This window comes from Drosophila takahashii, chromosome 2L (assembly GCF_030179915.1).
Source record: "Drosophila takahashii strain IR98-3 E-12201 chromosome 2L, DtakHiC1v2, whole genome shotgun sequence".
NCBI lineage: Eukaryota > Metazoa > Arthropoda > Insecta > Diptera > Drosophilidae > Drosophila > Drosophila takahashii.
In genome coordinates this window covers 30,114,288-30,126,637 of record NC_091678.1, presented here as the reverse complement: position 1 = coordinate 30,126,637, position 12,350 = coordinate 30,114,288, and the positions used below count along the sequence as shown (strand labels likewise).

General features: G+C 36.5%; 1 protein-coding gene and 1 long non-coding RNA gene across 8 annotated transcripts in view; one reads left to right on the top strand and one right to left on the bottom strand.

Moving 5' to 3' along the window:
• DIP-epsilon (Dpr-interacting protein epsilon) overlaps positions 1-12,350 on the top strand; it is a 293,049-nt gene that overhangs the window by 221,230 nt on the left and 59,469 nt on the right. For all 7 annotated transcript variants that reach the window (XR_011420230.1, XM_070219387.1, XM_070219388.1 and 4 more), the window contains one exon: positions 15-165. Coding sequence is in view for 6 of the 7 variants with exons in the window: in XM_070219387.1 (XP_070075488.1) it covers positions 15-165 (151 nt within the window). In the remaining variant the exon portion in view is untranslated. The remainder of the gene's footprint in view (positions 1-14; positions 166-12,350) is intronic.
• Positions 11,234-11,907, bottom strand: LOC123002791 (uncharacterized). The gene is made up of 3 exons (XR_011417660.1): positions 11,729-11,907; positions 11,523-11,619; positions 11,234-11,452 (listed from the first exon to the last, which is right to left on the bottom strand). It is a non-coding gene; the product is annotated as an uncharacterized lncRNA (long non-coding RNA).

Sequence of the window (12,350 nt, the reverse complement as noted above, 5' to 3'; positions counted from 1 at the left end):
GGGTATTCTTCTAGTCTCACCTATGGTCTGGATACCGCATCAGCTAGTGGGCATACCAATGGGATTCAATATCACCCTTGAGTGCTTTATCGAGGCAAACCCGACTTCACTGAATTATTGGACTCGAGAAAACGATCAAATGATCACTGAGTCACCAAAGTACAAGTAAGTGCAGAGTAGACTTGAAAGTCAGAAGCTATTTCTTATTCTACATCTCAATTGAAGATGTTTTGGGTTATCTCTTGCGAAAGCTATCAGCGCTCCCCCTGTTAGAGTAATACACACATATCAGTCGGTACATGTAATCAGGGCTCTTTATTCAGTTTTTCGACCGCAATGATGTGGATTGCCTGCCTGTTGTTTGTTCCCATTTTTGCGGATTGTACAGCTAAAAAATCCAATACCAACACACGGCTGCTAAACAACATCGTCAGCTATATGACTGAAGATGCCAGTGCGTGCGACAATTTTTACCAACATGCGTGCGGCAAATACGCGGAGCGCCATACCGACGACCCCTTCACCGAGATCACACAGATGTTAGACTACAAGGTGAACAGGAACCTCGTCCAACTGATGGTTGAACTACACCAGCGCTCCCAGGCGCCAGACTTCAACGTGTCGAGTGTGGAGGCCAAAGTCCTGCGCGTCTACCTCACCTGCCGCGACGCTTCACAAAGCACGCGCAGTGCAGAGCACTACCTGAGACTGGCTCCTCCGGATGAGGTTCTAACTTGGCCTCAGTTCACACCCCATGGGACACCGTGGCCCAAAAATCAGTTTAAGTGGATAAAGACCCTGGGATATCTCCACCGATACGGATTCACCAATGTTTTAGTGAACGTTATTGTGACACCGAATGTTCAGAATAGCAGTGAATTCCTATTGGACATCAGTAAGCCCAGTTTCGATGGAGAGGGGCAACACCTGAACAGTTTCGTTGATACACTCGGAACTCTTCGTGCAATGAGTGTGCCTTCGAATAGTGTACTACCTCTCGCGCAGAAGATTAGAAGGTTGGAATATGCTGTACGGGTATTAACCGAATCAGACGACGATGATGAAAGCCAGTTTATAAGTGTGTGCCAGTGGGAGCGCAGAACCGGATACGACTGGCAGATGTTCGTCGAGTTAATAGTTGGCCATCAAATTTCTCCTAACTTCCGATTACAGGTGCAGAATTTGCCCTACTTTATCGCTTTGAGACGACTTATGAACTCGTCAGACGCCCAGACGGTGGTTAACTATATCATGACCCGGTTTGTGCGATACCTCCTGGATGACTCAATGGACAGCAAAGAGCCTATCGAGTGCATAAAGGATGTCCGCCGTAGCATGAATCTCGCTTCAAACCTAATCTACAAGGACCGCTTCTTGGACCCCAGTACACTGCAGCAGTACACCCAGGAAATTATGGATGTCTTTGAGCAATTGCGTCGACAGTTCCTGCTACAAATCGATCAAAACCGACTAGGACTGACCAGTAAGCAGAACAGAGTGGTCGCCACAAAGGCTCAGAAAATCGTCCTCAACATTGGCAACATGCCTAAGGGCCTAGATCATCGTACCTTCGTTAGCAGACACTATGAGGACCTGGTGTTTCCGTCGGTAGACTTTGACTATAGTCGGGAACATCTCAAGCTTCTGGAGTTTCGAAACCGAAAGACTGTAGCACAGCTCCATCATCCGGCTTCCAACCCCGATGAATACTTCTACTTACCAGATCCGAATACGGCTATGAGCTCCAGCCCGTACTACTTAATGCGCCAAAATATTATTATCGTGCCACACGGGACTCTGCAGGAACCTTTTTTTGTCCCGGACAGTCACAGCGTGTTTAAGTACAGCCTGCTCGGATTCGTTCTCGCTCATGAGCTGATTCATTCCGTTGATACCACCGGTCTTTTATTCGACAGTCACGGAAACATTCACGACATTGGAACACAAATATTAAGCTTACCGCTCTTCGAGGCAGGTTTTCAGTGCATGAACCGTAACAAGACGCAGTTCATTGACGAGCGTATTGCGGATATTGCCGGTCTAAATCTCGCCTATTTGACCTACTTTCAGAACGCCAAAGACGAGAACCATACAGACTTAAACAACATTCCACCGCAAAGACTCTTTTTTCTCAACTTGGCGCAGTTTTTCTGCGGAGACGGCGACGAATCTAACTTCGTTGATCACGACAATGACCAAATGCGTTTGCAGCAAATGCTGAACAGTTTCGTTCCGTTTCACAGGGCATTTGGCTGCCAAAGGAGTTTTGAGCCTGAAAAATGCCAGCTGTGGTAAGCAGAGCCTTACTTGAGGGTCCGGTGCCACATACCTGAATATTTTCAATTTATATTTTATCTGTTATAAATAGACTTTAATGGGAGAAAAAATAAAAGAAAACATAGACCTAAAACGTAAAAATACACAGCTGCGGACTTTAAAAAAGGTCTGGCGGCTAAAACTTTACAAATTTTGTAAAAGTACGGTACGGTACCAATACCATCCCAATAAATACAAAAAATTATTATTTTATTCTTGCGGAGGGTATTTTAATTTCAGTCAGATGTTTGCAACGCAGTGAAGAAGACGTTTTCGACTACATAAAATATATATATTCTTCTTCAGGATCACTAGCCGACTCCATCTGGCTTTGTTCGTCTGTCCGTTTCTATACAAACTAGGCAATACTTCGCAGGACTCGCAATGCCGAACGCATAGCCTCGACCCGCGCAATTAATTTTAAGCTACCCAGCGGGAAAGTGAGAAGTTGGTTTTTAGTGTTCTTGAAATCCTGTTCCTTTTTGCAGGCGGCGGTGTGGTCTTGCTCTCACATTTATCTTTAATTTTTAGTATTTTTAAAATACGTAGAAAAAATATTAATAATTTTTAATCAAATAAATTAAACTAAATAACTATAATCAAAATGTCTATAATAATATTTATTGATGATATTATTTTATTTTACTCAAAATGTTTACAAATATTTATTTATATTTATTTAACAAAATTAAATCAAGTATACAATACTAAATCTAATGAATTTTATGAGTACTAGAAAACGGGGCCTTCGACTCGAAACATGTGTTATATGATTAATTTAGCTTGTTTGACAATTTTGTTAATGTTTAATATATTCTCTTGGGGGGGGAGGTTTTTAAAAGGTCTGATACTCGCTGTGTGCCAAATATTGCAAATCTAATGTTCTGTAATCTGCTGCAGGTGTCCAGGAGATGATCCTCGGTAAGATCATTACCGCACAGTTGGCATCCCAGCGGGCATGTGAGAAGTTGGTTTTTGTGTTCTTGAAATCCTGTTCCTTTTTGCAGGCGGCGGTGTGGGGTTAGATAATTTCTGAGCGTTAAATGGGGGTGGGTTTCTGAGAAGCATCAATATCAGGACACTTATGCGCTGTGTGATTTCTGTGGCACCACGATTATAATATTTTTTAACAAAAAAATCACCAACTTATAAAATTTAAAAAATTCTATGATTTGCACCAAAACCAAGAGACTTGTTCTCACATTTATTTTTAATTTTTAGTAATTTTAAAATTCGTAGAAAAAATATTAATAACACTATGCAGCATCAAAAATTTACCTCGATGGATACTATATTTTTGGATTTGTTACGAATTCCAAAGTTAAACTGCGTTTTCCAAAAAGTTCCCCGACGCAAGGATTCTTAGCAAAAGGACCTCAAAGTTCGAAAAATTCCGAAATTGGCCAACTTTCCAAAGCTCTCAGAGGCAAACGGATTCATGGTTTGGTTAGATGCTAAAGTTTTATAAAAGATACACTCTTTATCTTTCAAACCCCATACTTAGAATAATTATAGGATTTTTATTAAGGGAGAAACAAGTTTTAGAAAACATAGTCAAAAAACATAAAAGTATACAGCTGCGGTCAAAATAGTAGTAGTGTTGCCGTCATGTGTTTTTAAAAGTTTTTTGTTGTCACTTTTCTTATCCAATTAGTCTAATAGTACAATTATAATCAATACAATATCACCAGAAGAAGATGAATTACAACAACAAACTTTTAAAAACACAGGGCGGCAACACTACTACTATTTTGACCGCAGCTGTATGTTTTTAAGTTTTTTGACTATGTTTTCTGAAATCTATTTCTGCCTTAAAAAAAATTCTAAAAATATTCTAAGTATGGGGTTTGAAAGATAAAGAAGGTATCTTTTAAAAAACTTTAGCATCGAATCAATCCATGAATCCGTTTGCCTCTGAGAGCTCCGGAAAGTTGGCCAATTTCTGCATTTTTCGAACTTTGAGGTCCTTTTGCTAAGAATCCTTGCGTCGGGGAACTTTTTTGAAAACGCAGTTTATCCTGGGAATTCGTAACGAATCCAAAAATATAGCATCCATCGGGGTAAATTTAAAAAGCACTAAAAATGCTGCACAGTGTAATTGTTAATCAAAAAAATTAAACTATATAACTATTATCATAATGTCTATAATGATAATATTAATTTATTTTACTCAAAATATTTACAAATGATAAGAATGAATGTGGGATTCAACAAAATTATAGAGAAAAGCCACGGTAAGACTATTCAAATATTTGATCACATTTATCAAGGAATTACATTAAATTACAAAGAGAACTATTGTTGTTTTTTACATTTTTAAACATTTTCTGTGAAATAAAATAATTTGATCGTCAGATCGTGGCCTAAGCCATTTTTAAGTGTTGTTAAAATATAAAAATTCGTGTTGGTGGTATTGATAACACGAAAAATGCCTAATATACCTATAATATACGTAACCTTTAATGATTACGGTCCCTGAAAAGTATTGTTTAAACGAAATGTTTATTCGGCGCCAAAGTGTGACCCAACTTTACAACGAAATTTACCCCACATTTATCTGCATTTTGTATGGTATTATCAAGAATATAATGCAGGGTCACATCATTTTTAAATTTGTTGGAAAAAGTGAAAAAAAGTGAAAACAGTTAATTTTAATCTAAAAAACAATAAGAAGGTGAGTGATAAAATGAATTTTGTCTTTTTATAACCTTTATTTCAGCGTTACAAAGGTTAGTATCACAGATATTTTCGCCATTAATAAATATACGCCTCCGGATGCTATCTTCAACACAAATTCTGCATTTCAGTGACACTTGAAATGTTTTTAATCTTTACCAGTGGTAAATGGTGTGAGGTGTTCATTAAATGGTTGTATAAATAGTAATTCAGTACTAACTTAGTTGTTTAACTTAATCAAAATATTCATTTATTTCAGCCAGGACGACTGAGACTTCTTGGTCTAAACAGAGGGTAAATGATCGGTCATGGCAAACCAGGCATAATTTCTGGAGAGATCCTTTAATTTTGTGCGGAGACCTAATAATTATTATTATTCCTGGTCTTACATTCATATCTAAATTATTTTTAATATTTTCAGAAGACAGACAAGAAATGGATATCTAAGAACTGCATTCGGCCCAGCAAAACCCGGGAATGCTTCAGGCATTACAAATTTTTAGTTAAAATGCTTCGATTGTAAATATTATTAATATTATTAATATTATTAATACACAAACAAATATTACAAAAAACATGATTTTTATTGTGGAAAATCAGATACTGCAAAGCAGTGCAAAACCAAAACTGCGAGGGTCTGGAAAAACCAAAACTGGGAGAGTGTAGAAAAGCAGATATTGCAAGTGGAGGAAAACCATAACTGGGTACGTGTGGAAAATCTATAATGCGGGAAGTCGAAAAACCAGTGGATTTTGTCCTGCATTCTTCTGCCAGAGATCCAGATAGAAACCTCATTTCCCCCTTACTTTTTGTGTCACCCCCGTGTATTTTGAAACCAGAGATGGAAGAAATGTAAGGGGTGAATGAGGTTTAGTCCCTTCCGCTTCTATGGAGAAACATCTTGAAAATTTGTTATTTTCCAGAGGAATTTTCCCGGTGGGTTGTTACAAGCTGGGTTTATTGTTTGATATCTGTGCACAAAGAGTGCCCATTCGGAGATTTTCTTTTCTTCTAGGCGTAGCCTTATTTGGTTTTGTATGTCCTTGGCATTAAAAGGGGTAAAAAGAAAGGAAGGTGCATGTCTTATTTCTTGGACGGCCTTGTCGTACCCAAAGTACCCAAAGTGTGGTGATTTTTGTTGGATGTGAACTTAGAATGTGCCGTATTTCCTGTATTGTAGGATCCTTGTGTTTTACGTTGCGTAGGGCGGATATAGATGAGAAGCTGTCTGTGCAGATACAAATTGTCCAGTGTTCTTAGAGGCGAAAGCATGCTTTTAATATAGCAAAAGCTTCGACAGTGAAAATGGACTTGTAGGGCGGAAGCCTTCCTCCTGCAATCATTTTTTGGTTGCAGTCAACCACAGCAAAGGTGGTCGAGTCGGTGACTCTAGAACCATCGGTGAAAATCCAGGTTTTGTGCCCCATATCTGATTGTACACTCAAAAATCGTTTTTGGAATTCTTGAGGACAAGTTTCTTGTTTAGCACCGTTGTAGATTTCAGTGTTTATGTTACTTTTTGGAGCCCCAATATGCTGGCGATTTAAAAGACTTCCTGGGCTTGGGTAGGGGTAGGTCAAGCTGTTCGATGTAGCTGGCGCAACGTCTCAGTGTGGATATACATTTGTAATTCCGTTTTTGCTTGAAAATGGTAGGGGGTTTGATGAGGTGTATAGCTTTGGGATGAGCATCATCGTAGTTTGTTTGAATACTCGGTAGACCGGACTCTGCCAATGTGCATGGTATTGGAGAGGTGGAAAATGCATGAATGGCGCGGCGCACTGCCCAGTGATAGGGCACTGGAATTCTTTTTAGGTGCGATTTGGCACACCAACCGAAGATTGGCAGGCCATAGTCTATTTTCGAGAGCATTAGAGCGCGCGTAATGTTTAAAAGAGTCTTAGTGTGTATACATGTGTATTTGGATGATAGGAATTTAATAATATTAAATCTAGTTTTAAGTTGTTGTCTAAGAATATTACAGTGTTGATGGAAAAGAAGTTTCGAGTCGAAGGTTATACCCAACATTTTTAAAAAGTTGACATTTTTTATTTTGTGGTTGTTAAAGTCTAAGTCGGAAAGGTTACTTCGGTGTTTGCGGCAAATATGTAGTAGCTGGCATTTATCAATATCAAGAGAGGTTGCTCCCCACAAGCTAATTTCGTACAGTATTTCCAAAAATTTTGCTTTAACAGTGTTGATATTTTGTGTATTTGTGAAAATGATTGCGTCGGCTGCATATACTGATATATGGATCTTTTTATGTCGCGATAAAATGCTGTTGATTTCTTCAAAAGCTATCATAAATAAGACTACAGAAAGTGGAGAGCCCTGAGCAATTCCGTTGTGCAAGATGTGGGAGTTCGAGGTGACATTGTTTATTCGAACCCTGAAAGAGCGATTGGTTATGAAGGCCTTGACAATGTTGTAAAGCCTTGGACCTATGCCCCACCGCTCGAATCTACAAAGTACGGTATGAATCCCCACGCGATCGAAGGCTCTTTCAAATTCAGTCGCCAGGATAGACGTAATTTTTGGTCGAAAGAGCGTTCGACGCGAAGTGTTGAAGACGCAGCAAAGCGTCCATAGTGCTATGTTTTCTTTTAAAAGCAACTTGATTTTGTGAGATGAGATTGTGGTGGTTAATAAACCATTATTTCTTCAAGTGTTTTACCTAGACACGACAAAAGGGAAATAGGACGGTAGCTGTTAATATCAGAAGGTGGTTTGTTAGGCTTTGTAATAGGGATAATGGTGGCTGAGCTCCATGTATGTGGGTATGTTCCGGATTGTAGCGTTACATTAAAGATTTCCAAAAGTTTGGCTTTCAGAATGAGTGGTAAGTTTTTGAGCATAGGGTAGAACACCCTATCGGCCCCAGGACTTTTAGCGTTATATTTTTTTGTTTTTATAAGGTTTGTGTCAGAAAAATTTCTTTTATAATACGAGAATAAAAGTTGCTTCCGGTCCCTGAGCTGTTGGAGCTCAGAGTTCCACCATGGCACTTTTGCTTTATGGATCACTGGTTTTGTTTGGGGAATGCTGCAGTTCGGAGCTGCTCAAATGGCTTTGGTCATTTGATTTGCTGATTTAGGCAACCGGCTGTCCAGTTAAAAGCTGATTTTCGCAGTTTTCATTGAAGCGTTTCCAGTTAGTAGGTCAGTCTTGAATTTGGGTAGCGGGAGAGTATTATCGGGGTGGGTTGGTGCAGAAATGTGAAATGTTATCGGGAAATGATCACTGTCATGGAGGTTTTCTTCAACTTAATAGTCCTTAACGACGGCTCTCCCACACACCTTTCAACCCAAAACACCTTCACTCACATAGATGTCTCCTTGATATCTCCTGAGATAGCTCATAGATGTAGCTGGTCTGTATCAGCTCGTTCGTTTTTTTTTTCTCTTGTGTTTGTGTGCGGGGAGCCCCATTAAGGACTCCACTCGTTTAGGTCACCGAGAAGTAAAAATGTCCCACTAAGGTTTTCCAGGGTATTTGATACGTCCGAGGATGTAAAGCTTTGATTGGGGGGATAGGCGTTTATAATGTTTATGGTTTGGTCAATACTAAGCTGCAGTACTGAGCATAGAATGTTGGAGTTTATATTTTGGTTAGTGAGGGGAATGTTTCGTTTAATAAGGACACCGATCCCTTGCTTGGCTACGGTGTTTTGCGGGAAGTTGTGGAAATAACTAGTATATCCTTCAGGGAAAATGAAATTAGTGAAATTGTATGGTAGTTAGTGAAAGGATAGATGGGTTTCCTGCAAAAATATTATATCGGGTGAATGGTCTTTTATAGAAGTGTAGTTCATTGTACACTCAAAAAAAACAGCCCGAAATCGTCATTAAATCAAGAAATTCGCCATGCATTTCAATCGATGGCGATTTACTGTATTTTTTAGAAAGAAATTTTGTAAAATTTAGAAAAAAATTTCTGAAAAGCAGAAATACTTTTCTAAAATCAAGACAGATTGCCATAAAACTGAAAAATTTTTCTAAAATCCAGAAAGTACTTTTCTTGAATATGGAATTTTTTTTCTTAAAATAAGAAAGGACTTTTTGTATTTTCAGAAAATTTTCTTTATTTAAATAAAATGCATACATATTTTAATTCCTAAACAAGAAAGAGAAAAAAAGTAAAAAAAAATGAAAAGAACATTATTAATTTTTCATACACAAAAAAGGAAAAAAAAAACAAAAAAGAAAACAAATAACATTATAAATATTTCCTACAAAAAGAGAAAACAAAAAGATAAAAATGACATTACACATATTTCCTAAACAAAAAAGATAAAAATTAAGATAAAAATATAATAATTAATATTTATATTAAGTATTTAACATATTATTATTACAATTTAGTTACTTACTGCCAAATTAACAACAATACTTCCCATTTAAATTATTCCTGCAATCGAAAATAAATCGCGGCATGCATATTATTAATAGCCAAATCTATTAAAATAGTATGCCCTTTGCTTACCATAAATTTTCACCCACTTACCAATTTATATTTGCATTTCCAAGAAAATTCTCGATCATATACGCAAACATACATAAACATATACATACATACGCCAAAAGCTGTCGTCGCAGCACGCCGCGGTCTAACCGCATGTCTTCTTCTTTTTCGTTTCGAAGAAAGAATGAGAAGCATAAAAGAAATAAAAAAGTTTTTCTTAATTCTATGGTGATTTTTTAATTTTACTTTTCTGTTTTCAAGAAAATTTTTTTTAATTTAGACAAATTTTTAAAATAAAAAAAAATGTACCGCGTTTATATGGCGATTTTCTAGATTCTAGAAAGGCCTGAAGAAAATTTTTTCTTAATTTAATGGCTAAATCGCCATTAATTAAAAAAAAAATTTGGAGAGCAAACTAGGAAAAAACACCATAGATTTAAGAAAAAAAACATTTTTCTAAATTTAAGAAAAATTGTTCATAAAATTCTGTTTCTATGGTCTTTTTTCCTAGATTCAAGAAAACAGTTTCTAAAATTTAGACAATGTTCTAAAATTAAGAAAAAGGTTTATTTTGTGGCGATTTTTTAAAATTTAGGAAAACAATTTTTTGAGTTTAGGGCTGTTTGCGGAGTTAGAAGAGAAAGATTCGTTTGATTTTGATCTGGAGGTCCGTTTGGAGTTATGGTCGTCTTGTTCGGTTTGTTCTTTGAGTTTTTGTACTTCTGATCTGAGAGCGCGATGTTTTACTAAGTTTTTTTAAAGTATACTTTCGTTGTTTGAGTTAGAGAATTCAGTTTTGGAAGAGTTATAAAGAGTGGTTGGTAATTTCTCTTTGGGAATCAAAGAGTTTGCATGCGTAGATGATAAGAGAGATTTTAGAGCTTTTGTTGAACAGGTGGGTGATTCGGTATTGGTGGTCCCATGGTGAAACTAAACAAGGTGGACTCGTCAGCTCTGCTGAGGACGTTAAATATGTTTACCTCTCTGTCTCTCTTAAGCGATAGAATGAGATAGCTACACAGAGAAAATTCTGACGTTCTCATCTGAGTTGAAAATGTTCTTAAAAATAGAAAGGCCTTTTTCAAGTTCAAAATGTTCTAAATGTGCTTGAATTAAGTTGAATTGGTTCTTAAAATCTAGTTGAGCTTAAAATGTTCTTGAAATAAGAACGAATCGTTATTATTTTAGCACATGGTTCTTAAATCAAATCGATTTGGTTCTCAAAAACCACAATATCTGAAAATGTTCTTAGTTTGAGAACGAAAAAGACTAAAGAAAGAACAAAAATTAGGTTGCATTTCAACTTAAAATGATTAAAAACTCTATTCTCTAATTTTTTGGATTTCCTAGAACGCGTTAGGATGTTTTCGTTTGACACCTAGAACGCACTAGACCATTTTACTTTGCTCCAATACGACTTCACCATTAGATTTGCCCTTTTCGTCTTATATATAATTCCCAACTGGTTCTAGCCCTTCATGAACCAAGCCCAATTCAAATTCTAAGATGTAAGACTTTTTTCCTGGCTTAAGTCTTTATAGGGTTGTCAAATATTTTTAAAATATCGTATCGCTGATATATTTTCCTTAAGAAAAATATCATTATGATATTTAATATATCGCCAAAAAAACATCGATATATCCGATATTTTCGTTATTTTTTTTTTCAGTTAAAGTTTAATTTTTAAGCCGCTAACAGGGAAACAAGACTTTTGCCCTAAAATTAAAGTAAAAGCACTAGAAAAGTATAAACAATGTAATACATTTTTAAACATTTATTTTATTGGTTCCATAAGTCTTTGCATTTAAGAATACTCTTTCGGTTATGTGGCGGTCGGTCATGCGGCTGCGTGTGTCGCAGACAACGCACTTAATAGCCGAAGCTAACCGCTCTGACGACACTGAACTAACCGGAGTAACATCGAACAGGCATGTTGTCCTTGGCAATCTTATGATTGCCACCAAAGCGTCCGTAATCTTCTTGGAGTTATGACCCTTGTCTAAAAATAAGAACAAGAATGTTCATTATTATAACAAGCTGCATTTGAAATTAATAATATTAATATTTACCATTGTAAGACTCTGACATTGAAAAAATGTCCTTTATTGTCGGCTGGTCTGTAGATTGCTTGGTCTCGCGTTGGTCATCATCGTCTTTTCCTTTATTCTTCAAAGAACATGTGCAAATATATATGTATGTATGTATGTATGTATATGCAAACATACGCAGTTGAAAAGACCGCGTTTCTTGCTAAATTTGCTAAAATGTTACTCACCTTGCCTATACATTTCAAGTACACATCAAAGTGTTTGTTTTTCAAGTGGGATAACATATTTGATGTATTCCCACTTGTCTTAATTGTTTTCGAACAAAGTTTGAACTCTGTTTGTTTGTTTTTAGTGATTTCACCGAAATAACTTTTAACACGCGTCATTTTGTTGTACACAGTTGAGAGACAGATGAGAGATTGGGATGAGAGAAAGATATGCAAATATAAAATAATATCGTAAAATAAAATATCGATATTGGGATATTTGGCTAAAAAAATATCATGATATAAATATATTTTTTTTTGGCAGAAAATATCGATATATCGATATTTTTATATATTTTTGACATCCCTAAGTCTTTATTAAACTTTCACACTAGCTGGAAGTCAAGTGCAACCCGCACCTTTATAAGGTGTAGTTGGACAGCTACCTTTTTAATATTACTTATAAATTACTCTTATCCTTAGCTAAAATCAAACTCAAAATGCTATAGAATTGAGAGAAAAAAGTGCTGAAAATAGAACAAATGAACTTATTTTTGTATCCATTTGATTTAAAAATGTTCTTGAATTAAGAACAAAATAAGCTTAAAAATAGAACGAAGTGAACTTAATGTCGGATTTTTAG